Source organism: Halichoerus grypus, chromosome 10, assembly GCF_964656455.1.
Source record: "Halichoerus grypus chromosome 10, mHalGry1.hap1.1, whole genome shotgun sequence".
Classification (NCBI taxonomy): Eukaryota; Metazoa; Chordata; class Mammalia; order Carnivora; family Phocidae; genus Halichoerus; species Halichoerus grypus.
In genome coordinates, this window is record NC_135721.1 from 63,930,745 (window position 1) to 63,947,706 (window position 16,962).

The 16,962-nt window shown below is 34.4% G+C and overlaps 1 protein-coding gene across 3 annotated transcripts in view; it reads left to right on the top strand.

Annotated features, from left to right (window-relative positions):
* The window catches only part of PPP4R3B (protein phosphatase 4 regulatory subunit 3B), a 63,121-nt gene that overhangs the window by 21,617 nt on the left and 24,542 nt on the right, over window positions 1–16,962 (top strand). For all 3 annotated transcript variants that reach the window (XR_013441816.1, XR_013441815.1, XM_036069886.2), the window contains exons 5-7: window positions 4,419–4,496; window positions 5,661–5,777; window positions 7,168–7,284. Coding sequence is in view for 1 of the 3 variants with exons in the window: in XM_036069886.2 (XP_035925779.1) it covers window positions 4,419–4,496; window positions 5,661–5,777; window positions 7,168–7,284 (312 nt within the window). In the remaining 2 variants the exon portion in view is untranslated. The remainder of the gene's footprint in view (window positions 1–4,418; window positions 4,497–5,660; window positions 5,778–7,167; window positions 7,285–16,962) is intronic.

Consider the following 16,962-nt stretch of genomic DNA (forward strand, 5'->3'; position numbering starts at 1 on the left):
CTCTGCAGGAAGCCTGCTTCTCCCTCTCCCACTCCCCCTGCTTCTGTTCCCTCTCTCGCTGTCTCTCTCTCTCTCTCTCTATCTCTGTGTCAAATAAATAAGAATTTTTAAAAATAAAAAATATAAATAAATTATGCAAACTATAAGTAAATATTTATAACACCTTGTCATTTTATATATTGTGTCAGATCTATTTATAAAGGCTACAATTATATAAATCAAGTGTAGCTTTAAGAAAAGAAAGTCTTACTCATTTCTGGTCCATTAGATGCATTTATGAAATAGTCAGATACTGTGAATTACCTGTTGTTTATCCAGGGTTTACCACTTAGTTATCTCTTATGTGTCAGCAGTGATGCTGAATTCTGTTTTCTATTCTCAACAGTATGTGAGAAGAAAGAAATTAGGATTATGGTGATTGGCCTCTAACAGCTCATTTCCTAAAGCCCAGCTCTGAGGTTTCCATGGACAAAGTTTTTGGCTAGGTATTAGATGTTTCCAGATATCCTTCTAGCTAGGATACCTATCTGTAGCTTTATTTGTTTATTTATTTATTTGAGAAAGAGAGAGCAAGTGTCGGTGTGCACGCATGAGTTGGGAGAGGAGCAGAGGGAAGGGGAGGAGGAAAGAATCTCCAGCAGACTCCGTGCTGAGGGTGGAGCTGGACGTGGGGCTCCATCTCACAACCCTAGCCAAAACTAAGAGTCAGACACCTAACTGACTGAGCCACCCAGGCATCCTGGTATCTGTAGCTTCTTAAATGAGTATTAACCTGCTGTTGTATGAGTTACATAAGCAAGTGAAAATGTAAGAATTCTATTTATCGGAACCAAAATGAGTTAGTGCAAAGGTACATAAAATAACTCCTAGCCTGAATTAGGTTAATTAACAGAAATTATATGAAAGCACTTACTGTGGTCACTGGCTCCTGGTATGTACTCTAGTACATGTTGAGATTCTCTTAAGCTTGATTGGGGCATAAGAGTTTAGTTAACCTGAACTTTCTAATTGCAGATCAAAATCCCATGTGCCCAGAATTGAGAAATATACTTTAAAATGTTTTAAAAATTAAATTCCTTAAAGCCAATAAAATGAGGTTATTTTCACACAGACAGCTACAGATAAGATCCTTTTCAGAACAAGAAGTTTTAACTTCTTCCTTCACTAGAAATGGTGGAGGACAGATACCGCAAATGTTGACATTTTAACACATATATTTCCACTATCCCATAAATGAGAATTGAGCCAAAAACAAACCCAGTAATATCAGTAATTTAGTTCTTTTTTGACATATTTTGTGGATTTCAGCACTAAAAAAAATTTCTAACCTTTCATCCCAGTTACTAAGTAAATATATAAAATCTTTCCATGCCTTTAAGAAAACAACTTACAGTCATACAGTTCTTACAATAATATAGTTCTCCATTTTGTTTTAGAGGTTTTTGGACTCATGCATACTAAATTTTATCTTACTAGATTTGGCCTATTCTACTTTCTGTGTATGTTTTACTTTGGTTTGTTTCATAACTATGAACTACTTAGGAATCTGTCCTATAGTTTATTATATATTGTGGGAGTTACAAAAATCTCATCATGTGGGAGACTTGGATTCTAAATCCGTCTCTGTTATAGCCAGCCTCATATAAGTCCGCTCTTTGGGCATCAGTCTCTTGAAATTTAAAATTGGACTAGGCAATCTATGTAATCTCTTAAAGCCTGATGTAATTCTAAATTTCTTCATTTACATGAATAATGGTGAATGGGTTCTGGGTTTGGGTTTGTTGTTTTTAAAGTAAACTCTGCATCCAGTGTGGGTCTCGAACTCACAACTCTGAGATCAAGAGTCACATGCTCTGCTGACTGAGCAAGCCAGGCACCCTTGGGTTTTTGGATTTTGAGCATGTGCTTGTTTTTACATTACTGCAAAGAAAAGTTTGATTGAGGCTTTTTAAAAGTGGCTCCCTTTTTCCCCCCATAAGGTTTTGCTGTGTAATTCAAAAAAGCAGCCACACACAATTTGTCTTAAAAGTATGTTTTATTAAAAACAAAGGCTTTTAAACTAAATAAAAAAGAAAAACTAAAGTTATCTAAAGAGACTAGTTTAATTACTGGGAGAACCAGTTATGTAGGGGGAAACATTACAACTATATTTATAATGGACTTTAGGCTGTCAATTAATTGTTTTTGTTGTTTTTTTTTAAGATTTCACTTATTTGAGAGAGAGAAAGAGCTCTAGAGCTCACAAGCGGGGGGAAGGGGGAGGTTGGTGGCAGAGAGCTGAGAGAGAGGGAGAAGCAGATTCCCCGCTGAGCAGGGAGCCTGACGCAGGGCTCAATCTCAAGCCACAGTCTGAGCCAAAGGCAGATGCTTCACTGACTGAGCCACCCAGGTGCCCCAATTAATTGCTTTTTTAATGTACATTGGAATAGAGTGCTTTTTAGAGTATTATCAAGAATAAAGAAATCAGAAAAAATACACATGATAGGAATTAGAAAATATTCTCCTAGCAGGCTATAATATACTTGAAATTGCCTCCATAATACATTAAGCAGTTCTAGCTGTCAGCACACAAATAATGAATCATGGAAGAAATTGTATTTTTCAAAGAATTGAAACTATTTTCCTATGAAAGTATTCTCAAAAAAGTTAAAAAATCTTTAGACAAGAAAGGAAGATTTAATCTGGGAGAGATGGAAGAAGAAAAAAATTTATAAAAGGTATAAGTGCATAGTTATTCACCAAAACCTAAAATATTGAGAGGAAAAGTATTTAGAAAAAGTGATTTGAGAAGTAAGTATAATGCTGTTGAATTCTCTCAGAAACAGATGGTTCAGGCCACGGTGTATAAGGTCCATAAGAAGTCAACAAAATAAAGAACAAAAAGAAACACCATTCTGAGTCAGACTAATGAACGGGAGTGGCTTTCAGTGTTCTTTGAGTAACACTGATGAATGGTTAGTGGGAGAGTATGTTACATCGTCCATAATCATATCTAGTGGGTTTTACTTAGATTTTTTATATATACATTTTATCTTATTTTAGAAAAACTTATTTAAGGGATTGATACCACTTCACAGATGATCCACCTTAAGTAAAAGGGCAGGTATTTAAGGTATATCCTTAACATGTCATGATTTGATTTTATTGTCAACCATGAAGGTATCACTATTACAAACATTCTTAGAACATGCTACCTTAAATAAAATTAATGCAAGTTGTATTTCATAAAAGTGAATTTTAAAAATAATGAAATTTAAAAGCACAGGTTTTTTAGCAGGTTTTGATGGAAATTTCCAAAGTGAATTTAAGAATTTATGTCAATTTTTTCCTTTGTAATTTAATAGTCCATACTTATTATGGGAAATTGGAAAATATAAGCAAAAAAGCACTCATAATCCATCACCAAAAGATGATCACAATTAACACTTTAATGTTTACCCCTTTTAGATTTTAGACACAAATTTATATTAAAAATAACATTATATAGTACGTACTCTACTATATTTTTTGTTTGTCCTTGTAAATAGTACTTAGATAAACTAACACATACCTGCCCTTTAATACCTCAGAATCATCAGTGTGAAAAGCAGTTATTGTAGTGTTTATCATTTAGTTTTATCCTTGGGAACCATAAGAAAATGTAAGCCTGTAACCCAAATGGCCCTAGATAATTATATTCCATGAGTTTTTGTGTTTTAAAAGGCTTTGCAGTCTTACCACTGCCAGAATTCAGTCTCCTTTACTGCTGTTCCTGTGCCATATTTGTAATTTCTCATTTTTCTAATCAGCGGATTGACAATGAGATCTTCAAACTTGTTTGAATTACATTTAAATTAAAAGTAAATAAATAGGGGCTCCTGGGTGGCTCAGTCAGTGAAGCATCTGCCTTCAGCTCAGGTCATGATCCCAGAAGGCATGATCCCAGGGGTCTGGAATGGAGCCCCTCATCCGGCTCCCTGCTCAGCGAGGAGTCTGCTTCTTCCTCCCTCTGCCTCTTCCTCGGCTTGTGCATGCTGTCTCTCTCTCAAATAAATAAATAAATAAATAAAATCTTAAAAAAAAAAAAGTAAATGAATAGACCCTGAGAGGGAGCTGCAGAGCCTTTAACTGCAGAGTTAAAATACGTGAGTTTTCATATATGACTTCTAGAACATAACTGGGTTTTTTTTGTTTTCCAAAGGGTTCTTTATAGCTGAAGTTTCTGGTTAAATGAGGTATTAATGTAACGTGTAACTAATATTAAATGGTGTAGTCAGGGTTTGAAACTTACAACATGAATATACCCTGGAATTTTAGGTTTCATGATGAAACTATTGGGTTTTCAGCTATTTTTATTATAATTTGTGTAGATCATACAAATGAGTGTAACTTTATACTATTGTTAGACTGTTTCATAGTAATTATTTCTTCTCATGTAGGAAGATGAGAAGTTTTTGTCTGAAGTTTTTGCACAGTTAACAGATGAGGCTACCGATGATGATAAACGGCGTGAATTGGTAAGTTATTTATTCCTGAAATTCGAACCTCTAAAGAGCACTTACTGTTGGCATATACAGCTTTCAATATTGAATTTGTTAAGAGAGAATTTTTTTATAAATATGAGATGAAAGATACTTATTTATACTATGTAATTATTCTCAAAGTTTCTCAAACTTACTGTGTTGTATATTTACAAATTTCTTAAATTATTTTGATGAGGGGACTTTTGTGTCTTACAAATCCCAAAATTAGGTATGGGGTTTATGTATGGACAGAACTACAAACTCATACATTTTTAAGGCTGTATAGAACAGCTCTTTTTTTTTTTTTTTTTTAAGAAAAGTAAGGACAGTGCTTCTTGAATAAATGCATGATAAGTAATTTGGTTCTTGGAAATGTTTTTTTCTTTTGAATATGTGTATATTTTATGAGGTATAAGCCATGCTTTGGTGGAAGAAAATAGTGATTGCTATTTACTAGCAGTTTGTCATTATTTTTTTAAACATAATCAGGTGCTTGGGTTTTAAAAAGAAATGCAAGTGGAGCACTGGGTGTTATACGCAAACAATGAATCATGGAACACTACATCAGAAACTAATGATGTAATGTATGGTGATTAACATAACATAATAAAAAAAAAAATGCAAGATTGCCGACTTAAAGTCAGCCAAGTCATCTTGGTATAGTTGATCGCCTGCTCAGTTTTCTCTTTTAAAAAATTAGTTCTTTAAACTCGGGAATGTCTAATGTCCTTTCCAATTCTTAAAAATGGAATTGTACTTTTGAGAGCCCCTTGAGAACCCAGCCACCATTTGTTATACAGCATGTTTCTGTGAAAATACATGCTCTAATTCAGGATACATGCCTTACATGACATTTTTGCAACTAAACCGTAAGTTAATATTGTATGTGTATTCACCCACTGGGACTCCACATACAACATGTACACTATAATGTCTTTGGGGAGTTCATTGTTCAGTGTTAAGAAGTAATGCAAAGTTTACTTTTAGTGGGATGCTAGTTTTTAATATGTTATTTTAATATAGGTTTTAAGGAGCCAGGACACCCTAAAAAATCAAGGTCCTTGAGAAGGGCACATTACACTGTGGTACATCACATTAAAGTGTGCCGAGTTTGCTCTTATGTGTGTCAACTTCTTACTATACTTTCTAATATTACAGGTTAACTTTTTCAAGGAATTTTGTGCATTTTCTCAGACATTACAACCTCAAAACAGGGATGCATTTTTCAAAACTTTGGCAAAGTTGGGAATTCTTCCTGCTCTTGAAATTGTAATGGTAATTATATAGCTTTTTTTCATGTTTTTGAAGTTGTGAATTTGTAGTAGTTCTATATTATGTATGTGAAAGTATTTGTTATAATAATGCATATTGAATTATATATATTAGGTTATGATTCACTTGATAGTGAATTACTACAAGTGTGTGTTCAGTCTTTGGGTTTTTATTATTAATTTAAATTTATGTTATTAATATGTAAGCACTTGCATATAATATGGCTTCAAGTGAATAAAAATCCCACATGCTTTTTCAAGACTATTATTTCTTCTGTAACAATATTATGTTTCATGGAAACAATTAAAATATCTTTCTTTTTTAGACCAGTGAGTAGAGTGAGGACAGACTGGACCAAGGCAGCTCATGCTGCAATATGGTTTAGGGCAGTGGTTCCGCATACATTTGTTTATATGATTTTTATCCATTGGTATTGTATGAAAATTAAAACTGAAAAATTTTAAATATTTATCAATTCATTTTAAGATGATCAAACATTTGTTACAAATAATATAACTTATATGAAAAAATAATTTGCCGGAAACAAAAAAAATTTTAGTGAGGAATGGCATTGTTTCACCTTTTTTTGCCCATCCCTTTAACATTTGGTGTAGAAGATGACAGCTAGATTCTCATAGCAACTTCTGCATTTGCTTTGTTGTGATACCACATGTCTCACTATACTTGTGATATCCTCAGAGTGAAAAGGGCCATTAATGCCCTAGTATTGTTTATTACTATGAAAATAGTTTTAATCTCATGCACTTCCTGAAAAGGGTGTTGAACACCTCATCAAAATTCCCTGGACCACACTTTGAGAATGCTGAGTTAAGGAATGTTTTCAGAATCACTTGGAGATTTTGTAACTTACAAGTCATGTATCCTTTATCTATTAAAGAGGGAAAAGCATTCAGGATCACTACCTTAGAAAACTAAGATGTGGACAAAGAGTGAAAATACCCAGAGTGCTTTTCAAAAGCATCTTCTCTTAGGAGAGTCATAAAAGAGAGAATCAGTTACTAAGGAGTAACTGGCAAATCCAGGACCAAAGACAGATTCTGGAAAATTTTGAAGTCTTAACTAGGTAACATCATTCACATTTTGCATATATATAAATAAAAAAAAAATTTTTTTACAGCATTTGTAAAGTGTAATAGTATAATCCTATGCTGATCCTTACATCTAAATTCTCTATTTATCTTTGTGATGGTGAAAACTGGCAGAAACTAATCATTGAGCTGCTTAAAAGCTTTTAATATTTATACAAGAAAAGGAAGACAAGATTCCAGTACAATGTCTGAATCCAAAAAGTTGGTGTGGATAGATTTGGGAAAGATAGGGAACATGGTGTAATTTTTGTTAACAGTCTCTAACCTAATTTTCCTTTTACCAGGGCATGGATGATTTGCAAGTCAGATCAGCAGCTACAGATATATTTTCTTATCTAGTAGAGTTTAGTCCATCCATGGTCCGAGAATTTGTAATGCAAGAAGCCCAGCAGAGTGATGATGTAAGTAATAATTCTCTGATTCTATGTGAATTACCTGTAATGTTTGCATACTGTTGAGAAAAAAAGTATAACTACAATCTAAATCTTTAATGAGGCAGAATAGATTTCTGATCAACTGCGACTTCAGCAAGCCCAGAATATGTGGCATTTGATTTGTTTATTGTAAAAAACTGTATTCAAACTCAAGTTGAGATAAATAGGTTATAATAGAATCAAGTTCTTCAAAAAAGTTCAAGTGCTAAAGGCATTTCTAGTAGAACTAACAAGTTGCCTTCACTTGTTCAAATGTGTCTTTTTTTTCCATGTGAATAAATGTTTAATAATGAGACCACTGTGTTTTCCCACCACAGAAATATTTAAGCTTTCCCCTTAAACTCTTTTAAGAACAAAATGAACAAATAGCTACAATTTAAAGTACTCTTTCTTATATCAAATATGTTTTAGTGTTAAATAGAAAATAAATATAATTACGTTCCATCGTAAAGAAGATTTTGATTTCTGTTGTTAATTTGATCCTTATGAGTTATGAGTTACTATTGAATTAAATAAACTACAGTTGTTTTATATGTTTTGTGTTTAATCTCATAATATCTCCTTAGATTTTTTACATTCTTTGTTAGGTATTTCCAGTGGGTTTTTTTTTTTAAGCAATTTTATTTTAGAATCAGTTTGAGCTAATGCTACAATTTTAGGCAGTAGAAAAGAAATAGAAGAAATCTTTATGTTAAGTATATTTTAAGGTTTTTTGTTTTTTTTTAACCCAAATGGTGCTAAATCTGACTTTAAAGAAATAAATACCTGGTTTATTAATCAGTTTGTAATCTCACTGTTGTTATATGTATCTTTGTGCCATCCTTTACAGAAGGTAACTTTGAATTTAACACTCTTAATTGCTACATTCTCAGTGATGTGTATGATTAAGGGCACTCATTATAAAATCTCTTCCGATTGTGAGAATAGGATTCTTAACTCTGAAAGCTTTTATTTCTGTTTTTATTAGGTTCTTAACTCTGAAAGCTTTTATTTCTATTTTTATTAGAAATATTTCCTTGTTTACATTTAATTGACAAATGAGACTTAGAGAAGTAGTTACTGATATTTAACTATGAAAAGTCCCTTTCTCAGTTTTCTTTTTTTATAATCATAGTCTTCAAGGTCTTTCATTTCCCTGAATTTTCTGAGATCTAGCAGTTTAACAATTTAAAAATTTTGTTGCCTTAAAATAATTGAGTTAGCCCACAAAAGAGGATACTTTTTTTTTTTTTTCTTTAAAATTAAGGATTCTACATGCCAGATTCTTTGTTGAGTTCCTGGTAACCTTTAAAAAGAAAAGACTTACCTGTGTATTTGGTGGGCACTTGCTATTTTGATGCCCTTTTAAAGTAAATTGACAGCATTCAAACTTTCTTTCCATTATTATGCAGCAGATTTGGTTTAGGAACCTGGATTACATATTAAAATACATTTTGAGCAACAGGAAATACTAACATTTTTTACTATAGTCATTAATTCTTTCTAAGCTAGACGGATAGATTTAGCAATAATTCCTGTCTTTTTGTTATGCCACAGACTTCACATATTTTTATGCTAATGTCCTTTGAAACATTTAGTAAAACTTATTTTAGAATCTGACTGGGTAAGTAACGCAGCTATTACTGAACCACTTATTTTGGCAGGTATTTTCACTGTATTCTCACTTAAGAATAAACTCATATGTTAATTTTTTAAGATATGATAATAGCATTGGGGTTATTTTTTTAAGAATCCTTACTTTGTAAAGTTTTATACCGAAATACTTCACAGAATTATATGTGGAATTTATAGTAATTCTGGAAGATGAAATTTGCCATAATAAAGTTAAAAATACATAAGCTAATCTCTATGGGTTAACTCTTTGATATTTTGTATTTGAACATATCATGTTTCTTAAATTTGCATCCATTTTTTAACTTCTTGTTTTGAAGTAATATTTAATTTACAGAGAAGTTATAATAATAGTACAAAGAACTCCCATATACACTTCACCCAGATTCCCCAGTTGTTAATGTTTTATCTCTAATTTGCTTTATCATTCTCTTTCTTTGCTTATATTTGTATGTACACATTTATATACAGACATAATTATTTTTGTTCTAAATCATTGAAGAATAAAGTACAGAAATGATCGCACAATGGCTTTTTACCAGTATCTACTTCACTGTCTAATTATCAAAATCAGGATATTAGGATTTTTATAGTACTACTATCTAACTGCAGTCCTATCTAAGATTTTGTCAGCTGTCCCAGTAATGTTCTTTTTAACCAAAACAAAACTGAAAATTTTCTGGTCTAGTATCCAACAATTTGGATTTGTCTTACGTATCCTCATGATTCGATTTAGGTTACTTTTTTGTGTCAGGAATGGTACAGAAGTAATGTTTCCTTCAGTGCATCACATCAAGAATTCCCTCAACTTTAAAAAATGAGCTTAAAGTTTTTTTATTCAGACTGTTTTGCTGTTTCACAGACTTGAGAAATTGGACCATAAAGTTCTGTAGAATTTGAAGAGCTGTTTTGGCTTTCTTCTGACATGTCAGATGGATTAAAAGAAGTATTGTTTTTCTCATTATTTTAGCCCTCATTCAAGTTGCTGCAGAACAAATTTCGTGTGCATTTTTTAAATAAGTCTTACATTTAAAGAACAAAGATGTTTCCAGAACATCCATCAGTTTTTATTCTACTTCAGAATAATGTTCCTGCTCCTGTCATTCTTTCTTTTCCTCTTATTTACTATATTCATGGAATCTAAGATAACATGGATGCTAATATTTTCTTGATCTTACCTGAAAGTGTTAGTGGAAAATTTTCATCTTACTTTGTCATGCTTTCTAATTGGCTGATAATAACTGTCTAATGCCACAGATTATAAAATGTATCTTAATATCAAGAAGTTGAAAGTTTTAAGAAATCTTAGAAGCAATGAAATAAGTATGTTCTTTATCTTTCCCAGCCAGAAGTAGAGAGGCCAACTGATAACCTGGATAATCTCTCAATTCCATATGTAGGTACCTAGAACTTCCCCTCTGTTGCTGATTATTTTTTGCAATATAGCAAAATTCTTAAACCCACAAAAATGTACTTTAAAAACCATTATGTGCTTCTAAGAATAGTATGAGGTTGGAGTGTGATGAAACCAATGGGAGTATCATTTCTCTAAAACTTTGATTTAGAAATAACTAAAACCTTGAAAAATCTCTCGGAAACCTTGGTTAAACTCACTTAAATGTTGCTCTTTAGGTAAAGGATAGCAAACTTTCTTTAAAAGACCAGAAGATAAGACTTGATCAGCCCTGTGGTCTCTGTTGCAATTGCTCAACCCTGCCATTGTAATATGAATTGTCCAAAGATGGTGTAGCTATGTTCCAGTAAATGTTTTACCGTAAACTTTATTTACAAAGTAGGCAACCAGCAAAATGGTCTTGTGGTTTGCCAACGCCTAACTTAGACCCCTTTCTCAGAATATTGCAGGACAGTAATGGTGGCATTTAAAGGCTGACTCTGAATTAAAGGTTATAGTTGCAGAAGCTGCTATGGTGGTGTAAAAAGAAGTTAAAAGAGAGAACATAGGAATAAGCAGGCTTCAGTGGAAAGGAGGTCATTGGGCCCTCTTAATTAAGACTATAAATTTAAGGGGAGACAGAGAAAAAAAAAATTTATATATACATATATATAAATTTAAGAGGGTGTTCTCTAGATTTTGGTGTCTCAGCATTGACACATACTAACTGGAGTTACTCTATAATGGTTTATTTGCACATCAAGTCATTTGATTTTAAGAAGGAATTTTCCAGTAGTTTTTCTTATATCTTCATTATTTAGCTACACTTACTTGAGCATGAGTTTTTTTCTAGCCGAGTAATGCCATTGTTGAGAAGCAGGTTAAGGAAAACTGGATTTGTATGTGTAGTATTTTAATGGTACCAGTAAAGAACTCCTGCAAACAGTTAGAAATTAGACAGTTCAACTCTAGCTGGCTTGAATTTTGAAAGAGTGGTCCAACTTAGAGTGATTTTCTATTCCATTTCCTTTGTTCTGCCATTGGAGAAATAGGTATGGGAGAGTTAATAAGGTCACTTGGATAGTGTGTATCTTAGATGGCTGTACTGCAGTTAGAGAGGCTGGGTCCTTTGATTCGGCTGTTCCTTCTGTTCAGAAGGGCTTGCTCTATTATGTTAATTAAGAAATGAAACATGCCTTACAGACAACATATAATGTTGATAATACTTTTAGTTCATTGATGTATGTTCAACCATTCATTAATTGTTTCGGAACTATTTGTTCATTGTTTCTGAAAAATACCATTACTTTTGAGTGGATGTAGTCATGCACTGTAGTAGACTAATTTTAATTATTTACTGAGGTGGGTGTACCTCTGGAAAAAGACTGTCTTGCTGTTCCATACTGCTCTGTGGGGCAGAATTTCTATAAATCTTAATAATAATAATAGAGCCTGACATGTATTCTAGGGCTTATCTCATTTTTTCCCATCTTTTTATCTTTTATTGGCCAGTGTCTACTGTCTTACCAACTGTAGTTTCATATATTTTGTCCAGCTTTTTGTTGTTGTTCCAGGTAAAAACTAAATCTAGTTCCTGTCACTCCATCTTGACCAAAAGCAGAAGTCTGATTTTATATGTATTTTCAGAGCAGATTTTATTGCAAAAGTATGACTCTTATTACAGAATAAGAATGTTTGTAGATTCCTGTCTCTTTTGTGTTTTCTTTACTAAATTATTTTTCATTACATTGACACTTAAGAGCAGTAAAAAATAAACCCATCTGACACAAGGATTTAGAAGCCAACTTGTTTAAAGACTTTTGTATCATTGCATGTGGCAATTAGTATTTTGATTGTGAGAAATTCCCATATTTTGCCCTTTTCTCCCCTGCATCTTTTTTTTTTTTTTTTTTTGGTCTAAGTCTGATTATCCTGCTTTTTTTCCTTTTCTTTAACAACAAAACTATAATAGGCTTGAAGAGTGCTGTTTAGTTTCTGTAATGATGTAAATGTTTATTGTGTAACCACAAGGTAACCACTTGCTACCTGTGGCTACCAAGCACTTAAAATGTAGGTAGTGTGACTGAGGAATTACTGGTTTTAATTTTAAACTGCCTAATGTGGCAAGTGGATACCATGTTAAACAGCACAGGATTAGAATATTTTTTACCTACACAGCCAGTCTAAGGAGTGAATCTTCTATCTTACAACCATTCTAAACAAAGGATGTCTTCATCAGGTCTCTGTTTTAGAAGGATAGTTCTAACAGCATTGTGGAGGAGAGATAACTGGAGAAGGAAGACCTGACCTATGACAGAAGAAAGTAGGAGAATAAGGAATTAATGTATTACTTAGGAATGGGTTTGGCTTCATATATCAGAAAAACCAGGAGTGGCATCAGCAAGATGGCAGAATAGGAAATTCCAGGTCTTGTCCCCACAGCAGAAACCGATTTAACAACTATTAACAGACACAAATACCTCCATGCAACTCCTAGAGTCCAGGTTAGAGGTTACAGCATTTTAGTGCAGCACAGAAATGAGAAAAGATGCATTGAAAAGGGTAAGAACAGTTTCACTTTATCCTTGTCACTTCTCCCCAAGTCCGCATAACACAGTACTGAGGGAGATCCCTCTGGGCCCACAGATTCTCTCATGGGGAAAGGGAGAACAAAGAGAGAGTCTGAGTGACATCCCCAGCCTTTCAGAATGCTACCCATGAGGGCCATTTCTTTCAGGTCCTACCCAGAGCAGTGAGGGTATCACCTTGTAATAGCTAAGAACAAAGAAAAGGAGCAGGGGCTCTCACCACCACCACACACATCTCAATAGCTGGTCCATGTACTCCAGTAACGAACCCCATCAGCTGACCCAGCCAAAATCTCTGACTGGGCTGACGGGTGAAGAACTTTCCCTGCCAAAGCCAGTCGGTAAAGACAAAGAGCTAACTGCTTCTTTAGATGGGCAGTCATCAGTGCAAGATTACAAAGATCAGGAAAACTTGACACCACCAAAACAAAACAAAATAAAGCTATCATAACTGACCCTAAGATGATGGAAAACTGAACTGGCTGACAAAGAATTCAAAATAATTGTCTTAAAGAAGTTCAGTGAGCTGCAAGAGAACACAGATAACTAAATGAAATGAGGAAAACAGTACATGAACAAAATGAGAAGTTCAACAGAGACCAAGTATTAAAAAAGAACCAGAAGAGGGGTGCCTGGGTCGCTCAGTCGGTTAAGCATCTGTCTTCGGCTCAGGTCATGATCCCGGAGTCCTGGGATCAAGCCCCGTGTCAGACTCCCTGCTGAGCTAGGGAGCCTGCTTCTCCCTCTCCCTGCCGCTCCCCCTGCTTGTTCTCTCTCTCGCTCTGTCAAATAAATAAAATCTTAAAAAAAAAAAAAAAAGAAAAGAAATTCTAGAGCTAAAGAATACATTGAGAAAAAAAAAGGCAATAAACAGCTTCAACAGTAGACTCAGTCAAGCAGAAATAAAAATCAGAGAACTCAAAGACAAGCCATTTGAAATTATCCAGTCAGAGAACTAAAAGAAAAAAGAATGAAAAATAGTGGAGAAAGCTTTCATGAATTACAGGACACAATAAAGAAAACCAGTATACACATTATGGTACCCTGAAAGGAGGAAAGAAAGGGGCAGAAACCTATTTAAAGAAATAATGGCTAATAGCATCAAATCAGGGGAGAGATATGGTCATCCAGGTACATGAAATTTATATGTCCTCAAATAGATTCTATCCAAAGAGGTCTTCACTAAGACACATTACAATAAAACTGTCAAAAGTCAAAGACAAAGAGAATTTTTAGAGCAGCAAGACAAAAAAACAAAAACAAAACACCCCAAAGAAACAAAAACCCTCATCACATACAGGGGAACTCCCATAAGTCTCAGCAAATTTCTCAGCAAAAACCTTTCAGGCCGGGAAAGAGTGAGATAATATATTCAAAGTGCTGAAAGAAAAAAACAACCAACTGAGAATACTTTTTACCTGGCATCACTAGACCTGCCTTAACAAGACATGCTTAAAGGGAATTCTTTTTTTTTTTTTTTAAAGATTTTTATTTATTTATTTGACAGAGACACAGCGAGAGAGGGAACACAAGCAGGGGGAGTGGGAGAGGGAGAAGCAGGCTTCCCGCCGAGCAGGGAGCCCGATGCGGGGCTCGATCCCAGGACCCTGGGATCATGACCTGAGCCGAAGGCAGACGCTTAACGACTGAGCCACCCAGGCGCCCCTTAAAGGGAATTCTTAAAGTTAAAATAAAAGAACACTAAACAGCTACAAGAAAGCATATTGAAAATGTAAATCTCACTGGTGAAGGTAAATGTATAGACAGATACAGAATAACATAATACTCTATTCATGGTGTATAAATCACTTTTAACCCTAGTATAAAAGGTAAAAGACAAAATATTAAGAATAACCATAACTACAAAAATTTTTAATAGATACACAATATAAAAAAATAAATTCTGGGACGCCTGGGTGGCTCACTTGGTTAAGCGTCTGCCTTCGGCTTGGGTCATGATCCCCGAGTCCTGGGATCGAGTCCCACATCGGGCTTCTTGTTCAGCGGGGAGCCTGCTTCTTCCTCTGTCCGCTGCTCCCCCTGCTCGTGCACTCTCCCTCTCTCTCTCTCTCTCTGACAGATAAATAAAGTCTTTAAAAAAATTTTTTTAAATAAATATAAAATAAATTCTGACATCAATAACATAGTATGTAGGTTGGGAGTAAAAGTGTAGAGTTTGTTTTCAATTGCTGATGAGATACTAATATTCAAAATATGTAAGGAATTCCTGCAACCCAGTAGCAAAAAGACAACCCAATTTGAAAATGGGCAAAGGGACTGAACAGACATTTGTCCTAAGTACACACGCATCTATTAGGATGGCTAGTATCAGGGCTGTAGGAGAAGGTAGTCTCCACAGGAGTTAAAGTTACTCGTAATTTTCACTTGTTGGAAGAACTTGAAGGACAAGAGGTAGTAGGCAATGGCACTGTCATTTACGCATAAACCTCGAGTACTCAAAATAGAATTCAGGTTTACAAGCTGAAAGCATAGAGAAAAGAGTCATGCTGTGGAAGCATGTGTGTTTTTGAAAAGTAAAAAATCTCAAGAAGGAAAAACAGAAATGGCATGCTTTATCCGTCTTGCTTAGTGAAGGAGCTTCAGGTGAAACTGTCTGAAGTAGCAGGTACAATGAATATTTTCACAAATTGTGTTAATTTTTGAAGTGGTATGGGTGCTGACTATAGTAGTATCAAAAATATGTCCAGGATTGTTTCGATAACTGTATTTATAATAAAAAAGTGTTGTGGGGGAGGTCAATGAATTTCTGTTAAAAGCCGTTCCTGTGTGTTACATGTAACAGACATGGTAAATATTTGTTTACAGTTTTTGACAAACCATGCATTTAAGTGCAATCAGCAAAAAGGAAATAGGTAAATGGATATGTGATTTTGAGATTAAAGTTAGTCTTAAAATGTAAATAAAATGTGGAACATGTCCTCAAAAAAGTATGGCTAATATAAAAAAATAAAGATGACAAGTCTTGACAAGGATGTGGAGAAAAGAAGAGTCCTTGTATACTGATGATGGGGATATATTGGAGCAGCCATCATGGAAAACAGATGGAAGTTCCTCTAAAAATTAGACTACCATATGATCCAGCAATCTTGCTTCTGTCCATAAATCCAAAAGATCTTAAAGAGATATCTGCCCTCCCATGTTCATTGCAGCATTATTCACAATAGTCAAGACATCTAAGCAACCTCAGTGTCCATCTGCAGATGAATGGATAAATTTGTCATATATGTACAGTGGAACATTATTCAGCCTTTTTTTTTTTTTTTTTTTTTTAAGATTTTATTTATTTATTTGAGAGAGAGAATGAGATAGAGAGAGCATGAGAGGGGGAAGGGTCAGAGGGAGAAGCAGACTCCCTGCTGAGCAGGGAGCCCGACGCGGGACTCGATCCTAGGACTCCAGGCTCATTCCCTGAGCCGAAGGCAGTCGCTTAACCAACTGAGCCACCCAAATGCCCGCTATTCAGCCTTAATGAAAGGAAGTCCTGCCATTTTTGACAACTTCGATGAACCTAGAGGACAATTTGCCAAGTGAAATAAGCCATACACAGAAGGAAAAATACATGATAACTTCTTATATGAGTAATACAGACTCATGGAGTCAGAATAATGGTGCTTGCCAGGGGATGTGGAGTGGGGGAAATGGGGAAGATACTAGACAAAAGGTATAGAGTTTCAGTTATACAGGATGAGTAAGTTCTAGAGATCTGTACAGCATAGTACCTACAGTTAAGAATATTATATACTTAAAATTTTGCTGAGAAAGTAGGTATTATGTTAAGTGCTTTTGTCACACAAAAAAAGAAAAACCAACTTAGAATAGTTTTACCTAATGAAAGTTTTATTAATTAATGTCACAAGTCATGAAGCAGCTCCATGGTGTCCTTAACTATACAGCTCATGATGCCAAAAGACTTTCATCTTTTGAGTCAGTCATCCTCATTTTCTGGTTTTAATGTCTGTTACTTTGAGGTTGCAAGATTGCTCTTCCACCTCCAGGAATAAGAAAGGCAGCAAAATAATGGAGAAGGCTAGA